At 42.5% G+C, this 19499-nt stretch overlaps 1 protein-coding gene across 2 annotated transcripts in view; it reads left to right on the forward strand.

The window, feature by feature from the left end:
• Positions 1-15634, forward strand: part of ppil4 (peptidylprolyl isomerase (cyclophilin)-like 4) — a 45130-nt gene extending 29496 nt beyond the window's left edge. Inside the window, exons 10-13 of one of the 2 annotated variants that reach the window (XM_041187761.1) lie at positions 4808-4919; positions 10851-10947; positions 13186-13324; positions 15288-15634. In XM_041187761.1, coding sequence (XP_041043695.1) covers positions 4808-4919; positions 10851-10947; positions 13186-13324; positions 15288-15524 — 585 coding nt within the window. In that variant the 3' untranslated portion in view covers positions 15525-15634. The remainder of the gene's footprint in view (positions 1-4807; positions 4920-10850; positions 10948-13185; positions 13325-15287) is intronic. The other variant, XM_041187763.1, reaches the window with a different exon arrangement.
• Positions 15635-19499: the final 3865 nt, after the last annotated feature.

A 19499-nucleotide genomic window follows, 5' to 3' on the forward strand; every position in this document is an offset into this window, starting at 1 on the left:
GCTCCCAGCAAATAATCAACTAAAAGAAAAATAAATTTTTTTATGGTGACATTCAAAAGTCTTTGTGGAGCACGATGAACATAAGAAATAGGAACAGGAGTAGACCATTCAGCTCCTCGAGCTTGCTCCGCCATTCAATGAGATCATGGCTGATCATCTTGTGTTCTGATTTCCACATTCCCACCTAACCCCAATAACCTTTGATTCCCTTGCCCATCAAGAATCTATCTAACTCTGCCTTTAAAATATTCATTGACCCCACCTCCACCGACTTATGAGGCAGAGAATTCCAAAGTTGCACAACTCTCTGAGAGAAAAGATTTCTCCTCATCTCTATCCTACAAGGGTGACCCCTTTTATTGAAAGTAAAATATCTTGGTGGTGCAGAGTTGAATGTGGAGCATGGAGTTGCACAAACCTTTTGTGACAAAAATGGCATTTGTGGACCAGGGTGCCCTTTATCCAGCACCCGTAGTGGCAGAGAAACCCCTGTGCTTTTGGGATTGAATGTTCGCAAGCCTCTATCCCAGAAATAGAGCTGAATATGGAAGATGCAGTGGGGAAAACCTGACTGGGAATGTCAAGATTGATGATCATGGTAACACAATTAACCACATGCACTGGAGTTAAACCACAAAGGAATATCATACATGATTAATCCCATAATTTACAAATCCTTAACTGATTAACCAGTTTAAAAGTGAACACTAAACAGAAAGCGTTATGGAAATCATAACTCGAGAACCACAAAAGTGAGCTGGATGGTCACTGAGTCATTGCTATTGCACACCAAGCAATTGCTGCCCGGACAACAAACGATAGAGGCATTGAATGATCACTGTCATCACCACAGGCTATAGGGGAAGTGAGCTATTGATGTCAGAGTAACAAGCTATAGGGTAAGTAAGCTATTGCTGTCTGGGTAACAAGCTATAGGAGCAGTGAGCTATCCCTGACAGGGTAACATGCTTATAGTGTCAGTGAGTTATCACTCGAGAAACAAGCTACAGGGTCAGTGAGCTATCATGTCAAGTAACAAGCTATGGGAGCAGAGCTATCGCTGTCAGGGTACCAAGCTGTAGGATCTGTGAGCTATCACTGTTGAGTAACAAGCTATAGGGTCAATGAATTAAAAATAAAATCAAAAAACTGCGGATGCTAGAAATCCAAAACAAAAACAGAAATACCTGGAAAAACTCAGCAGGTCTGGCAGCATCGGTGGAGAAGAGCAAAGCTGACATTTCAAGTCCTCATGACCCTTCAACAGAATTAAGTAAAAATAGGGATGGGGGTGAAATATAAGCTGGTTTGTTGTGGAGGGGTGGGGGTGGTTGTTGGGACAAGCAAGCAGTGATAGAAGGAGATAACCAAAAGATGTCACAGACAAAAGAACAAAGAGGTGTTGAAGGTGGTGATATTATCTAAAAGAATGTGCTAATTAAGAGTGGAGAGCAGGACAAGCAAGGTAGCTCTAGTGGGGGTAGGGTGAAAAAAACGATGGGTGGAATACATTTAAAAATAATGGAAATGGGTGGGAAAAGAAAAATCTATATAAATTATTGGAAAAAACAAAAAGGAGGGGGAAGAAACAGAAAGGGGGTGGGGAAGGAGGAGGAAATTCAAGATCTAAAATTGTTGAACTCAATATTCAGTCCGGAAGGCTGTAAAGTGCCTAGTCGGAAGATGAGGTGCTGTTCCTCCAGTTTGCGTTGGGCTTCACTGAAACAATGCAGCAAGCCAAGGACAGACATGTGGGCAAGAGAGCAGGGTGGAGTGTTAAAATGGCAAGCGAAAGGGAGGTCTGGGTAATGCTTATGGACAGACCGAAGGTGTTCTGCAAAGTGGTCACCCAGTCTGTGTTTGATCTCTCCAATGTCGAGGAAACCGCATTGGGAGCAACGAATGCAGTAGACTAAGTTGGGGGAAATGCAAGTGAAATGTTGCTTTACTTGAAAGGAGTTTGGGCCCTTGGACGGTGAGGAGAGAGGAAGTGACGGGGCAGGTGTTGCATATTCTGCGTTTGAATGGGGAGGTGCCGTAGGAGGGGGTTGAGGAGTAGGGGGTGATGGAGGAGTGGACCAGGGTGTCCTGGAGGGAACGATCCCTATGGAATGCCATCAGGGGGGGTGAAGGGAAGATGTGTTTGGTGGTGGCATCATGCTGGAGTTGGCGGAAATGGCGGAGGATGATCCTTTGAATGTGGAGGCTGGTGGGGTGATAAGTGAGGACAAGGGGGACCCTATCATGTTTCTGGGAGGGAGAAGGTGGATGTGCGGGAGATGGGCCAGACACGGTTGAGGGCCCTGTCAACTACCGTGGGTGAAAACCTCTGTTAAGGAAGAAGGCGGACATGTCAGAGGAACTGTTTTTGAAGGTAGCATCATCAGCACAGATGGGACGGAGGCAAAGGAACTGAGAGAATGGGATGGAGTCCTTACAGGAAGCGGGGTGTGAGGAGTTGTAGTCGAGGTAGCTGTGGGAGTCAGTAGGCTTGTAATGGATATTGGTGGACAGTCTATCAGCAGAAATTGAAACAGAGAGGTCAAGGAAGGGAAGGGAAGTGCCAGTGATGGACCATGTGAAAATGATGGAGGGGTGGAGATTGAAAGCAAAATTAATAAATTTTTCCAGGTCCCGACGAGAGCATGAAACAGCATCGAAGTAATCTTCGATGTACTGGAGAAAGAGTTGTGGGAGGGGGCTGGAGTAGGACTGGAACAAGGAATGTTCCACATACCCCATAAAGAGACAGGCATAGCTGGGGCCCATGCGGGTACCCATAGCCACACCTTTTTGGAGGAAGTGAGAGGAGTTGAAGGAGAAATTGTTCAGTGTGAGAACAAGTTCAGCCAGACAGAGGAGATTAGTGGTGGATGGGGATTGTTTGGGCCTCTGTTCGAGGAAGAAGCTGAGAGCCCTCAGACCATCCCAGTGGGGGATGGAGGTGTAGAGAGATTAGACGTCCATGGTGAAGAGGAGGTGGTTGGGGCCAGGGAACTGGAAATTGTTGATGTGACGTAAGGTGTCAGAGGAATCACGGATGTAGGTGGGAAGGGACTGGACAAGGGGATAGAGAAGGGAGTCAAGATAGCGAGAAATGAGTTCCGTGGGGCAGGAACAGGCTGACACGATCGGTCTGCCGGGACAGTCCTGTTTGCAGATTTTGGGTAGGAGGTAGAAGCGGGCTGTCTGAGGTTGGGCGACTATCAGGTTGGAAGCTGTGGAAGCAAGATCTCCAGAGGAGATGAGGTCAGTGACAATCCTGGAAACAATTTCTTCCCCCTCCTTTTTGCTTTTTCCAATAATTTATATAGATTTTTCTTTTCCCACCTATTTCCATTATTTTTAAATGTATTCCACTCATCGTTTATTACACCCTACCCCCACTAGAGCTACCTTGTTTGTCCTGCTCTCCACTCTTAATTAGCACATTCTTTTAGATAATATCACCACCTTCAACACCTCTTTATTCTTTTGTCTGTGACATCTTTTGGTTATCTCCTCCTATCACTGCTTGCTTGTCCCAACTCCCACCCCCTTAAACCAGCTTATATTTCACCCCCTTCCTTATCATTACTTAGTTCTGTTGAAGGGTCATGAGGAAGCGAAACATCAACTTTGCTCTTTTCAGCCGAAGCTGCCGGGTCAATGAGTTATTGCTGTCCAGTAAGAAGCTATGGGGGAGAGAGCTGTTGATGGCAGAGTAATGAACAAAAGGAACAGTGAGCTATCACTGTCAGAGTAACATGCTATAGGGTCAGTGAGTTATCGCTGTCAGACTAACAAGCTTTAGTATGGGGCAATGAGCTAACACTGTCAGAGTGACAAGCTATAGGGTCAGTGAGCTATTGCTTTCAGGGTAACAAGCTTTATTATATGATCAGGTGAGCTTTTGCTGTCAGAATAACAAGCTTTGGAGCAGTGAGTTATCACTGTCAGGGTAACAAGCCAAAGGGGCAGTGAGTGATCACTGTCAGGATAACAATCTATAGTGGCAGTGAGTGATCGCTGTCAGAGTTACAAACTAAAGGAGTAGTGAGCTATCGCTGTTAGGGTAACAAGCTATAGGGCAGTGAGTGATTGCTATCAGGGTAACAAGCTATAGGGCAGTGAGTGGTCGCTGTCAGAATAACAAACCAAAGGGGCAGTGAGTGATCGTTGTCAGAGTAACAAGCCAAAGGGGCAGTGAGTGATTGCTGTCAGGGCAACAAGCTATAGGGGCAGTGAGTGATTGCTGTCAGGGCAACAAGCTATAGGGGCAGCGAGTGATTGCTGTCAGAGTAACAAACCAAAGGGGCAGGGAGCGATCACCATCAGGGCAACAAGCTATTGGGGCAGTGAGTGATTGCTGTCAGTGTAACAAGCCAAAGGGGCAGTGAATTATTGCTGTCAGGGTAACAAGCTATAGGGTAGTGAGTGATCGCTGTCAGGGTAACAAGCTATAGGGGCAGTGAGTGCTGTTAGAGTAACAAGCCAAAGGGGCAGTGAGTGATCACTGTCAGGGTTGTGAGCTTTGGGTGCTGTGAGCTTTTGCTATTGCAGTAGGAAATTTACTCTTAAAGTAGTGAGCTTTCTGGGATGCAAGCTGATGCTATTGGATCAGTGAGTGATCACTCTTAGCAGCCTTGTGCATTTGCTGGTGCATCAGCGAGCTATCATTTTCAGGACCCTGAGCCATTGTTAATGGTTCACTATTATCTACAACCTAACTTGCACTCTGAATTATGTATAGTTTGATTTGTGAGGGAAGGCGTTGCCATCCTTGACTAACTCTGCTTCAGTTGATGCACTTTGTATTTTCTCACAGCAGGAGGATTGTGAAAAAGCTTATTTTAAGATGGATAATGTGCTGATAGATGACAGGAGGATACATGTGGACTTCAGCCAATCTGTAGCTAAGGTTCAGTGGAAGGGGAAAGGTAGGTTCTCCGGTTATAATCTTGGCATTCATCTGTTTCACAGGTGCAAACTTAAAAGGTCATTCATCTAGAAAGATGATAACTTTCTCCCAGTATAACAGCATGTAATTGGCTAGGAAGTGAAATTAACATTTTCATCTGCAATACCCTGCTCAGACTCTATTTCAAGTGTTGCTCCTTTTTTTTTTGCAAAGAAGTTCTTCCTGATATCTGACTTAAATTTGTCTTTCCCCTATTTGAATCTGCCTCTTTCTTCTAATGTTATAGCTTCCTTTGACGTATTTCTACAAATAGACTTTTACAATACCATTTAATAGCCCCAGTATTTCTATCAGGCCCTGCATAATCCCCTTCTCTAACAGTGAAAGAGCTCCACTTTCTCCAATCTAACCTTTTATTTCAACTCTGACACTGGGTATAAGCCATGTGCTTCCTCTCTGCAACACCTTTAGGGTTATGATATGCCTTGGTGACTAATCCTGGATATAGTTCAACCAGGGCTGTCCGTATCATCAGTGTAACCTGCTCTGACTTGTACCCGACTAACTTGGCTAGAAAGTTTCAGCATTCTGTTTGCTGATTGCTGCTGCACAGTACCTTAACATCCATAATACCAAGCCTATACACCTAGATCTCTCTCAATTTCACTTCTAGCTATTATTACACTGTTTCCACATGTGCATGCTACCCATTTATTCTTGCACTGTATATTCAATTCTATCTGGCTCTATTCTCTCCATGTACTGATTTTATTTATTTCCCTGCATGGGACCCTGGCTGAATCCTTCAAATTCTATCATGACAGTTTAGTATTAACTGCAGAGTTGATCTTCCTGAATCCGAGTTGTTGATAATCAGCCTTAAAAAATAAGATTGTAGGTGGCTTACAGAAGCAGAGAGATTAGCAGAGCAATTAAAAATTGAAATTGTTGGAAAATATTCATCAGGTCAGGCAGCATCTGTGGAGAGAGAAACAGAATTAATGTTTAGGGTCAATGGCTTTTTATCAGAGCTGGCAAAAGTTAGAAATGCAATAGGTTTTAAGCAACTGAAAGGATGGAAAAAAGAATATAAGGGAAGGTCTGTGATAGACTAGACGACAGGAGAGATTAAATGTCGAAAGAGTTGGTGGTGCAAAGCCTAAGGGGAGTGGTCATGGGACAAGTAAAAAAACTAAAAAGGTGTGTTTAGAGGAGATATGAAAGGCAGAATGATGGATGGCTACTGTCCAAAATTGAAAATGAGTAAATCCAAAACCTGCAAAGAAAAAGGAAACAAGTGGGGACAGAGGTTAGGATCTGAAATTGTTGAACTCAGTGTTGAGTCCAGAAGGTAGTGAAATGCCTAATCCAGAGATGAGATGCTGTGCCTTACCTTGAGCTTTCACTGGAACGCTGCAGGAGGCAGAGAACAGAAAGGTCAGCATGAAAGCAAGGTAGAAAATTAAAGATCAGAGAGACCTTGCTTTGCACATTCATCGTTCATTAGAATTAGCGCTGCAAGATCAGGTCATAAAAAAGGCAAAGAAGTTCTGTACCTTGAGGTCTAAGCGTTGGATCACATACAAGATATTAGTTGGGCACAGTTGCAGTGCTGTATACAGTTTTGGACACCCAATTATTGGAAGACTGAAAATACCTGGGAAAAATGCAGCTTAGATTCACTGGATGTTACCAGAGTTGAGAGGTTATGGTTACGAAAAGAGACTCGTGGAATTGGGGCATTTTTTGCAAAAGCTGAGCAGGTTAAGAGTTGACCAAATGGAAATCTTTAGGTTTATTTAGAGATATGATGGGTAAGTATCAACATGTTGTTTCTTCTGGTCAAATTCAGTAACAATACAAGTAATCATTGGAAAAAGTTCTTTACTCTCTTTCTCTGTTGAAACAGAGCTTATACATTATTTTAAACATAAATTAGATAGTAACTTGAAAAATAAGAAAATTAAAATATCCGAGGAAAGAGTAGTAAAGGGTGGGATAAGACCAGAGTTGCAAAAAAATCCAGTGCAGACTTAATGAGCTGAATGAGCTGTTTCAGTGCAGGAACATTTGGGATAGAAGAGTCATATGAAGAAGGCAAAGACAAGCTTTCAATGACATATTCATGTTGCCACTGAAAATAAACAGTGGATTTGATTTTGCTGTCTCTCAATGTTAAAGCTTTGATCAAATGGTATGGGGTTACTTTTTCCCATAAGCCTGCTAATTGGTTATGGGATTGTCCAGGAAGGAGTCTGCTTTGTAATTTTCTGTAGCCTATCCTAATCTATTCCCACATCTTCATTCCAATACTGCCAAATTCCAACTTTTTTTTATTCATTCATGGGTCAGCTTCACTGGCTGGGCCAGTATTTATTGCCCATCCCTAGTTGCCCTTGAGAAGGTGGTGGTGAGCTGCCTTCTTGAACCTCTGCAGTCCATGTGGTGTAGTTATACCCACAATGCTGTTAGGAAGGGAGTTCCAGGACAGTGACAGTGAAGGAAAGGAGATATATTTCCAAGTCAGGATGGTGTGTGGCTTGGAGGGGAACTTCCAGGTGGTGGTGTTTCCATCTATCTGCTGCCCTTGTTCTTCTAGGTGGTAGTGGTTGCGGGTTTGGAGGGCGCTGTCTAAGGAACTTTGGTGAATTCCTGCAGTGCATCTTGTGGATAGTACACACTGCTGCCACTGTACGTTAGTGGTGGAGGGAGTGAATGTTTGTGGATGTGGTGCCAATCAAGCAGGCTGCTTTGTCCTCGATGGTGTCAAGCTTCTTGAGTTTTGTGGGAGCTGCCCTCATCCAGGCAAGTGGGGAATATTCCATCACATTCCTGACTTGTAGATGGTGGATAGGGTTTGGGGAGTCAGGAGGTGAGTTACTCATCGCAGGATTCCTAGCCTTTGACCTGCTCTTGTAACCACAGTATTTATATAGCTAATCCAGTTTATTTTTTGGTTAATCATAACTCCCAGGAAGTTGATAGTGGGGGAACTCAGTGATGGTAATGCCATTGAACGTCATGGGGCAATGGTTAGATTCTCTCTTGTTGGAGACGGTCATTGCCTGTCACTTGTCAGTCCAAGCCTGGATATTGTCCAGGTCTTGCTGCATTTGGACATGGACTGCTTCAGATCTGAGTCATCGCTCAGTACCTGGTAACCTCATCAGTAGTGTCAGGATCTATTTACTCCGCTCCCAATGGTCTGATACCTGACTTTTGCAGTTAGTTGCAATATGGGGACATGCTACACTCAGACCCTCTTCACACCCCTATCCCAAGATCACTTCCGGATACTGGAGCCCATGTCAGTGCTTCCAGACCTCTGGACTGCATTCTTGTCATTTCCTGATCCCAGTGATCCACAGATCCAGAATCTGTATCAGTGTTTGCAGAACTGTCCTCTGGTGTTTCCAGAAATCTATCCCAACGCTTAGAATCCCCTCAAAATTTTCCAGGACCCTGACGTCCTATTGCAGTCCAGTTAGAATAGAGATCCTCCTCTTTGTGCTGGAGGGTTTCCCTCACTGGTGTTCTTATAAAACACCTGACCGACTGAGCAATGCCATGGGAGATCATCTAATCAGTATGAATTATCCAGTGGTGAGTGAAGGAGCGGAAATGGCAATACAGTCTTTTATTCTTTGATTGAAGCTTGTTCTCCATTTATAGCTTGGGGAGGCACAAACATCCATCTTATTGGTGTGAGATAATGTTTTGAAGGGTGATATCCCTGTTGTGCTTTTCCATTGGTCAAAAGCATCAATTCAATTCTGTTGATTGAAGAGACTAGATTTAGATCAGATAACCAAAGTAAGAGAACTTGAAACAGTTTTGGAGAACAAAACAAAATAGGAAGGAACAGGATGGGAAAATAGCCTGCAAACTTCTGTACTTTATATTGAGTTTCAGAATTCAAGTGGTTGACATAAATTGGAAACTGTAGGCCATGAATGGTAAAAATTAACCTCATGGATGGACAGTTTGATAAGGCTGTTAAAAAGCATGCAGGATTTGATTGGTCCCAAAAGCTAATATTCCTTTTTCGTCCACTTGTTCAAATATCTATCCAATTCTCCCATTAAACAGTTTACACTATGTGCTTCAGTTGGCTCCTAGGCAATATATTTCACACATTAGAAGACATTAGGGCATTCAAATTGCAATGAGAATTATGAACTGAAATTTCTACTGTATGTTCGAAGTAAGCAAAATACGAAAGACCAAATTGGACCCCTTATTCATTTTTATGTACAATTTTTTGGAAAGCTAGCACAGATTTGTTAAAGGCAAATTGTGTTTAATCTACTTGATTGCATTTTTGATGAAGGTATAGGTACAGTGTCTCAAATCTGACTATCCGAAAACTGGCAATATCTGAAAACTAGACGTTCTTTAAGCTGCCATCACCTGACTTTCCCTCCTCACTGACATCTTTGGTCTAACTAGATGACTGGGAGCTCTCCCACTCCACCACCAACATTGAAGTCTATTTACATGCATCAATAGAGCTTATTCCATGCTTCTGGCAAGGTAATACTGGCAGATCTGAAGCAGCTCCAAAGAATTTCCTTGGCTTAACTTGTAGCAGTGTTTCTCTTTTTTTCACAACTTCCCATTGCAATCATTACTTGAAAAGCCTACCCTCAACACTACGTGCCTGACACAACTGGGCCCAAACTGAAAACCAGCACGATCCAATATCCTGAAGTTGCCGGTTTTGAGGCACTGTGCCTGCCGTGTGGCTGATGTGGCATTCGTGAACTTCCAAAAGGCATTTGATAAAAATGTCCTGTATTTGTAAATGCCAGCAAAATTAAAGCCCATGGAATAAAAGGGACAGTGGCAGCAGGGATAGCAAATTAGCTGAGTGACAGGAAACAAGAATAGTGCTGAACAGTTTTTCAGACTGGAGGTAGGTATATAGTGGAGTTTCCCAGGGGCTGGTACTAGGACCATTGCATTTCTTGATATATATTAATGATCCAGACTTGGGTGTACTGGGCACAATTTCAAAATGTACAAATGCCACAAAACTTGGAAGTACTGTGAACTGTAAGGAGGACAGTGAAATTTCAAGAGGACATGGGTGGGCTGGAGGATTGGGTGGACATCTGGCTGATGAAAAGTGTGAAGAGACACATGTTGATATGAAGATCAAGGATAGGCAATGTAAAATAAAGGGCACAATCCTGAAGTGTGTGCAGGAGCAGAGGGACCTGGGGTATGTGTGCACAAATCATTGAAGGCGGCAGGACAGGTTGAGAAAGTGGATAAAAATGTATATGGGATCCTGGGCTTTAAAAATAGGGGCATAGAATACAAAAGCAAGCAAGTTATAATGAACCTGTATAAAATACTGGTTCGGCTCAACTGGAGTATTGTGTCTTTAGGCAGGATGTGAAGGCATTTGGGAGGGTGCAGAAACATTTTCAAGAATGATTCCAGGGATGGGGTATGAAAGTATGGAGAAGTTGGGACTGTTTTCTTTAGAGAAGGCTAAGAGGAGAGTTGATAGAGGTGTTCAAAATTATGAGGGGCTAGGACAGGGTAGACTGGGAGAAACTGTTCCCATTGATGGAAGAGTTGAGAACCAGAGGACACTGATATAAGGTGACTATCAAAAGAACCAAAGATGAAATGGAGAATAGCTTTTTTATGCAAAGAGTGGTTTAGATCTGTATTGCACTGTCTGGAAGAATAATGAAGGCAGATTCAGTAATGGCTTTCAAAAGGAAATTGGATAAGCATTTAAAGAGAAAAAAATTGCCAGGCTGGGGGAAAGGGCAGGGGATTGGGATTAGCTAAATTGTTCTTGCGGTGAGTGGGCATTGACACAATGGACCAAATGACTACCTCCTCTGCTGTAACCTATGTATGATTCTATATGTTATAGAGACATTCTTGTTAACCTACTTTTTCAAGTTTTTTTTAAACCTTATCCTCACAGGTGCAAAATACACCAAAGAAGATTTTAAGGAGTATGAGAAGGACCAAAGCAAACATTCCAACATTACCCTGAAAGATAAAATACAACCCAAACGGGAGTATCCTTGAACTTGTTCAGCTGCCATAAACAATATGTTATAGTTGGACCTCATCTGGAGTATTTGCAGCACCTTTCAGGAAAGCCTTAGAAAGGGTACAGAGGTTTATCAGGATGAGAAACTTCAGTTATGAAGAGAGGTTGGAAAAGTTGAGACTGTTCTTCTTGGAACAGAGAAGGTTAAGAGATGAAAACAGAATTACCTGGAAAAACTCAGCAGGTCTGGCAGCATCGGCGGAGAAGAAAAGAGTTGATGTTTCGAGTCCTCATGACCCTTCGACAGAACTTGACTCAAGTTCTGTCAAAGGGTCATGAGGACTCGAAACGTCAACTCTTTTCTTCTCCGCCGATGCTGCCAGACCTGCTGAGTTTTTCCAGGTAATTCTGTTTTTGTTTTGGATTTCCAGCATCCGCAGTTTTTTTGTTTTTATCTCAAGGTTAAGAGATGACCTAATGGAGGTTTTCAAGATGATGAGAGGTTTTGATAGAGGAAAACCTATTCCCTCTGAGGAGTGGATCACAGATTATAAAATCAATGGCAAAAGATCTGGAGGGGAACTGAAGGGTTTTCACTTAGAATTGCAGGGATCTGGAACTCTCTGCCTGAAAAAGTGATGGAAGCTGATTCCATAAATAATTTTTAAAGCTTATTGGACAGGATGAGAAACTTACAGACAAAAAGTGGGGTGTGGGACCAAGCATTAGTGTTCTTTCAAAGAGCCAGTATAGACATGATGGGTCAAATGGCCTCCTGTGCTATCAGTTTGTGATTTTATGAAATAGGGCTCACTAACTGTAATGAGCCATTAGATGTAATAACTAAACTGGCATTGGTGAATAACAGGGTTTGTTATCTAAACACACATGGGATTTTTTCCCCTTTGATCTTAAACTATTAATGCAGTTGAAAATCAGGTGAGAAATTAATAACCAGGTGAAAATGGAGAGGCAATTTTCATATTATTAAAATAATTTGATGTCTCTTCAGTTACTGCATATATTGGAGCCCTGACATTCACCAATTGTACTTTTTGTTTACTGGTTACTTAATTTAACATTTTTAAATAATACCATTTAATTAAAATTCTTGTTTTTAGTGTAGCTTTGTTCAATCTCACCTTCTCAAGCAGGGCAAATCAGGAGTGACTCCGATTTCATGATTCCTGGCTAGCATGTTCAGTTGCACTAACACCCTCAGTGGTTCCTAGTCTACCTGCTCACCCAGAAGCTTAAACTGAATGCTGCCCACCAAGTTCAGCCTAAGTGTTTCTGCAGTCTATCTACCCCAGGGGTCCGTATGTTTGTTCATCTGGCCTGTGGATTCCCGTACTTTACCAAGTACTTACTCAGTCCACCTGCTTAACCGACTAGCCCAAGCAGTCCTCGCGCAACTGTCCTGAGTGCATCCCTGAACCTCAGAATGGATCTTTTAACATTAAAAAAACCCTTCTGTTATAGGTTGATAACATTTGTCCAAGACATAGATTTTTAAAAAAGTACAAAAGTCAAAAATGTAAGAAAAATAAGATTCTAATTTATCCATTTAAATATCTCCATTTAAAGCCCATCATACTTGGGTCTTCTCTTAATTTCACGCTAAAAAGTTAATAAAACACATTCACTCCTGGTAAAAAGGAGAGGAAATTGTGTCCGGAAATATATATTTTTAGTAAATCCTCAGCCTTTAAAGAGGCCTGCCAACCAACTTCTTGAGCTGGGAAGTTACAGATGGCAAGAAAGGGGTGAGAAATAGCCCATGGTTCTCCTCATCTGGCTTCAAATCTCTTTGTAATGTTCTTGTTGGTAGTATTAGTTGAAAGCAACAGAAAACCAGTTCTATGATAGCTTGAGTCATATCATATGATCAAATATTTCTTGGAAAATCAGAAACTGGGCTTTATTAAAGATCCTTCGTATTGCAAAATTCATCTGGAAACAGCTTTAAAATTTGTTTAATTCAGCACTCCCTTCCCCAGCAAAATTATAAGATCCATTATCACAATCAACCACCAGATAAAACTGGACCCTGTGTCTACAGGACACCTTGCCTGCCACTTTGGAGGGAAGCCTATACTTGAAAACAAGGAAGATGCATGAAGAGAAAATCAGAAGGCTTTGAGATCGTTTTCCCCAACCATCAGAATCTAATGCATCAGCTTCACCTAAAATCTGTAAATTCCTCCCTAGAAGCATTAGCTCGCACTCCTTATAACTATTGTCCCTTAATAAAATGAAATAGCTCTAAATATGAACTGTTACTGGATGAGGCTGAGGCAAGTGGAAGCCATCGACATTCGAAGAAACACCACAAGGAGAAACGGCATCGTCGGCATTCAGAAGAGGAAGAAGGTGATAAGTTGAAGGCAGCAAAATGCAAGGTAGCAAATACTGATTATTAATCAGGATAAATATTTAAGCGTACAGTCATGGCATTATTGTTGATCTGTTTATTACTTTGAGAGTCTCTGTATTTAGCTGGCAGCATCTGGCAGAACTGGTAGTGGGACAGTTTCAGGACGTGTCCCCCGATGCTGAGTTTTGTGTGCTGAGAACATTTATGATGTAAAATAAAATGTACAGCATAGAAACAAGCCATTTGGCCTAATGCATCTATGCCAGTGTTTATGCTCCAGTTGAGCCTCCTCCAACCTTACTTCATCTAACCATATCATCATATCCTGCTATTTCTTTCATTGTCATGTACTTAACTAACTTCCCCATAAATGCATCTGTGTAATTTGCCTCAGCTGTTCCTGTGGTCACAAATTGCACATCCTGACTGCATCCTGGTTAAAGAAGTTTCTTGTGAATTCTCTATTAAGTTAGTGACTACATTATATTTATGGGCCCCGAGCTTTAGTCTCCCTCACAAGTGGAAACATCTCTACATCTACCCAATCAAACTTAAAGACCTCTATCAGTCAGTCCTTAGCTTTCTCTTTTCTCGAGGAAAGAAACCCAGTCTGTTCAATCTTTCCGAATTGTCATAACCTCTCTGTTCTGGTATCATACTCGTAAATTTTCTTTGCACCTTCCCATGAGCTTCAATATTTTTTATTATGAAGACCAGAATTGTGCACAGTACTGTAAGCGCATAATGGAAAATTCCAGAGATCTGTTTGTGATTTTCTATGTATGTGCATAACTTTCTGGTACTCAACTCCTGATTTACAAGCCTTCATGCCAGGTGCATATGCTCAGATCAGCCCCTTTTACATTCCTCTTTCCTTGAGTTGAATACCTTCCCTGGCACATAGCTTCAACTGACCACATAAATGAACCAAAATAATCACATCAACTATTTTTTTATAATATCACTTGCTAATGTTATATTTTGTGATTTATTCCACCACTAATAGGAGAAACTCTGAACAATTGGCTTATTAATTAAAGACCTTGTATCAGTAACCCCTCTCAGGCAGATGGTTCTTTTGGCTTGCTGTGTGTAAGTGATGCTCTCAGAACCCCATCCTTTTCTTCCATTATTACCAGCTGCTGCTGATATAGATTCAGCTTAGCAACTGAAATAACAGGGACAAAATAACATTAATTAGATTTACTTGATCTCCCATGGGGAAGATGAAGTGAATTAATGGAGGTAAGTAGAGCAATGGGAAGGGAGATTTATAGCAAGGCAGGAGGGAGGGACTAAAGCATGGGATGGGGATTATGTTGAAACATACATTAGGGCAGATAGGAAAAAGATAAAGGAGGCATGGTGAAAGAAAACAAGTAAAAGTAGATAGGAAGAGGATAGTGAGCAGTTTGAATGTGTCAGGGTTGCAGTGTATAGATGCAACTGTGCACAGAATTAGAAATAAAGTTGGAGAATGTTCAACATGAATTAGAGCATTGGAAGAGCTTGATGGTGTAGCCTTGATGGGAAATTGGCTTCAGCTATGGTGAGGCTAGGAACAAAATACCTCTGGCTATAATATTTTTGAGATAAACAGAATGGAAATAAAGGGAGGGTTAGTTAAGGACAGGGTTTTAGCTATAGAAAAGGGATCTTTTAAATCAATGGTAGCGCTCTGTCTGGGCTGAGTTAAAATAAACAATCTATTCAGGTATGATGGAAAAGACATTGAGGATGTGATTTGTAGACAATTTGGAGAGGTTGGCAGCAGTGGGAGAGAGTTGTAATAACTGGGAGCTTTAACTTTGGGGGTTCATTCTGTCTGGTAAGTGTTTGTTTTTTCTGAAGAGGGTCAGTTTTCTGATAATCGATTTACTTTTTCTGTGTCCAGATTTAAAATTACGAAAAACATCCAATGAACTGGTGATATCAATGCGTCAGGTTACTTCATGATCTTCTGAAAAAATGTTTGTTTAAATTGACAGGGAACAGCTGACAGAGAGATTCAGCAGCACAGAAACACAGGTCCCATTGATGAATACTGCAGGGAAAAAGACAGGGGTCAGAAAAAGCGGGACCGATATCAGAGCCGAAGCAGGAGTGAATCCCAAGAGAAAGATCACCACAAGCGAAGCCGGAGTAAGAAGAAATCCAGACATCGAGAAAGGGCAGAGGAAAAAAGGAGCAGAAGTCCCAAAAGATTCAAAGAGAGAGTGGAATGAGAATGGGTAGAGAGAGAGAGAGAGAACGGAGTGGGGATGGGTAGAGAGAGAGAGAGAACAGAGTGGGGATGGGTAGAGAGAGAGAGAGAACAGAGTGGGGATGGGTAGAGAGAGAGAGAGAACAGAGTGGGGATGGGTAGAGAGAGAGAGAGAGAACGGAGTGGGGATGGGTAGAGAGAGAGAGAGAGAACGGAGTGGGGATGGGTAGAGAGAGAGAGAGAGAACGGAGTGGGGATGGGTAGAGAGAGAGAGAACGGAGTGGGGATGGGTAGAGAGAGAACGGAGTGGGGATGGGTAGAGAGAGAGAACGGAGTGGGGATGGGTAGAGAGAGAGAGAGAACGGAGTGGGGATGGGTAGAGAGAGAACGGAGTGGGAATGGAGAGAGGAGTGAGTGGATAGAGAGTGAGCACGAGGCGAGGCAAGCATGGATAGAGAGGGAGCGAGAGATCGAGGTGAGGATGGATAGAGAGGGAGTGAGAGATCGAGGTGAGGATGGATAGAAAGTTTGGTGAAAAAGGGAATGGGTGAGAATGGATAGTGAGAGAGTTTGGAGTGAGAACAAAAAGAGGGATACAGAGTGGGCTGGGGAGGGACTGCATGTACGGAGTGAGAAGGGATAGCTGGATAGTGAGTGTGGCTGAGAAGGGAGAAACCATTTTGTGCAATTGTGATTGAAATACTTCTGATTTCTTAAAATTTTAATAAACCATGCAGTCAAAATGTTTTCTATTAATGATTTTCCTTTTTGTTTGGGGATCATGCGACACTACCCTGACACTACAATAGTTAATCAGTAAAAGTTAGAAGAATTAAAACCTCTTCTTGTAATGACCCAAATCAACTCCATGGGACTTTCCTCCCACCCCACACACCCACCCAAACTCAGACACATCCCGACTCCCACCCACCACCTCCCCAGACTTCAGAAACCCCCAACCCCCTCGGACCTCTGACCAACCTCCACCCCAACATTGGACACCCCCATGACCTCAGGACCCCCCTCCATGGACCCAACTTTAGAGCCCCCAACCCCACCCCCCTCCTGACCTTGCACCCCCTCCCAACCAGTCTCTGACTGACCCCCTTGGACTTCCCCCGGGCACTCCCGACCCCCAAATCCTAGACACTTACCTTCCCCTGGCCTGTGAATGTTCGTGGCCCCATAAACTTACTGTTTTACAGCAGCTAGTGTTTTCGGTACCTAAGTGAAATATTATTTGTGCTTTTGTGTAAGGTTACTGCACTTCCCCATAGTACAGCTTAGGACAGCATTGTTGGGTATGTCCTTGGGCAACAGCCCCACCAAAAAAAAGTAGCAGAAAGACTAAAAAACACAGCTCATTCACAAAAGCAAAGCTGTGGAGACTGGAGTCTATGTTGATTAATACTAGTGGTACCTGAATCAAAAAGTTGTGGCTCCAGGTTCCACATCAGGGACTTGAATGCGTAATCTAGACTGATAGTCCAGTACTGTACTGAAGGAATGCCGTGCTCTCTAAGGGTGTTGTTTTTTCAACCCTTTCAGGTGGAGGTTAAAATTATATGAAATCAAATAAATACTTGCATTTATATATAACCTTTCAGTGCTTTACAGCCAAAGAAGTACATTTTTGAAGTGCAGTAGTGTGGCATTGAATTTGCATTCAGCAAACTCCCACATAGAGCAATTTGATAAATACCAGATCATTTTTGTGATGCCGATTGAGGGATAAATATTGATCAGGCCAATAAGGATAACTCCCTGCTCTTCTTTGAAGTAATGCCACAGGAGCTTTTACATCCACCTGGGGGGGGCAGTGCAGCAGTCCCTCAGTACTGCACTAGTGTCAGCTTTTTTTCGTTCAAGTTCTGGAGTGGGACCTTAACCTGCAACTTCCTGAATCAGAGGTAAAAGCGCTACCAGTTGTACTGTAGCTGACAGAGAAGGGAAATTCTCCCAGTGATCTGGAACATTTATGGCTCAAACAACATCATCCAAAGACTTGAAGACAAGCAGATTTATTGGTTATTTATTTCTGTTGCTGTTAGTGAGATGTTGCTGCATACATTTGGCTGCCACATTTCCTACATTGAAAGTGAGTACATTTTATTGGCTGTGAAGTGCTTTGGGACATCCCAATGATGCGAAGAGTGCTATAGAAATGCAAGATCTTTCTTCTGATCACCATGAAGGGTAAACTAAACATTTCAGGCATGGTGCTTAAATTTTGTTGCAGTTTTTTGGAAGTTAGTAATAGCCAATACCACACTGGCATCTACCCAGAAATGTGGAGAATTTCCCAGGTATGTTTTGTCCACAAAAAGCAGGACAAATCTATTCTGGCCAATTACCATTCCATCAGTCTACTCTTATCAGCAAGTGATGGAAGATGTCGACAGTGCAATCAAGTGACACTTAACAATAACCTGCTCACTGATGCTCAGTTTGGGTTCTGCCAGGGCCATTCAGCTCCTGACCTCATATTGCCTTGGTCCAAACATGCATTTGACTGTGACAAGTTTTGCTAGAGGTCCTTAATGCCAGTGGTAATCAGAGGGAAAATTCTCCACTGGTTGGAGTCACATCTAGCACAAAGGAAGATGGTTGTGGTTGTTGGAGGTCACTTCAAGAGCTCTTCAGGGTCGTTTCCTTCAGCTGTTTCATCAATAACCTTTCCTCCATCATAAGGTCATAAAGAGGGATGTTTGCACAACATTCAACACTATTTGCAACTCCAGATACCGAAGCAGACCATGTCCATACGCAGTACAATCTCGACAACATTCAGGCTTGGGCTGATATGTGCCAAAGAACATTTGTGCCATAAGTGCCAGGCAATGACCATCTCCAACAAAAGACAAGCTCACTATATCCCTTTTATGTTCAATGGCATTGCCATGGCTGAATTCCCCCCATTATCAACATCCTGGGGTTACCATTGACCAGAAACTGAATTGAACCAGCCATATAAATACTAAGGCTATAAGAGTAGGCCCAAAGCTGGGAATACTGTGCCAAGTAAACTCGTTTCCTGTCTCCCCAAAGCCTGTAAACAAGGCACAAGTTAAGTGTGTGATGGAATACTTGCCATTTACCTGGATGAGTGCAGGTCCAACAACACAAGAAGCTTGATATCACCCAGGACAAAGCAGCCTGCTTGATTGGCACCCCGTCCTCTACCTTAACATTCACTCCACCACTGACGCACAGTGGCAGTAGTCTACAAGATCTACATCTACAAGCTGCACTGCAGCAACTCACCAAGGCTCCTTCAACAACATCTTCCCAACCCATGACCTCTACCACCAAGAAGACCCGATGCATGGGAACACCACCACCTGCATGTTCCCCTCTTGGTCACACACCATCCTGACTCAGAACTATACTGCCATTCCTTCACTTTCAGGAGTCAGTGAAAATGTTTGGGTAAACAATATATCAAATGCCTACTTTTGCTACATTCATATATTCATGTTGACTGATAAAACAAATGTATCCAGAAGTTGTTGAAACATTACAAACTCAATTTATATACATAATTTTATAGCAACATTTTTGCAAAGATTACATTGCAAATTTTATTTCCTGTCTTCGCAGAAGTTTATACAGAATGATCGTGGAGCATGGTAATGGGGTAACTTTTTAAAGACCTACAACTCATTTCTGTGCTCCTTCAATTCTGCTCGTCCCGATTGTCAATGTTACACCATTAGCAGCCATGCCTTCAGCTACCTAGGCCCTAAGCTCTGGAATTACCCCCCTAAGCCCCTTTATCCTCCTTTACATTGCTTCTCACAAAATCCGCCCCCTTTGACTAAGTTTTTGGTCACTTGTGGCTTAGTGTCAAGTTTTGTTTGCTATTGCTCCTATGAAGTACCTTGAGGCATTTTACTAGGTTAAAAGCTTTATATAAATGAAAATTGTTGTAGGATCCAGAAAACAAGGCAAACAGCAAAATGATCATTTGACAGCAATACAAACTTGAGCTTTGACA

This window comes from Carcharodon carcharias, chromosome 5 (genome assembly GCF_017639515.1).
Source record: "Carcharodon carcharias isolate sCarCar2 chromosome 5, sCarCar2.pri, whole genome shotgun sequence".
NCBI classification, from domain to species: domain Eukaryota; kingdom Metazoa; phylum Chordata; class Chondrichthyes; order Lamniformes; family Lamnidae; genus Carcharodon; species Carcharodon carcharias.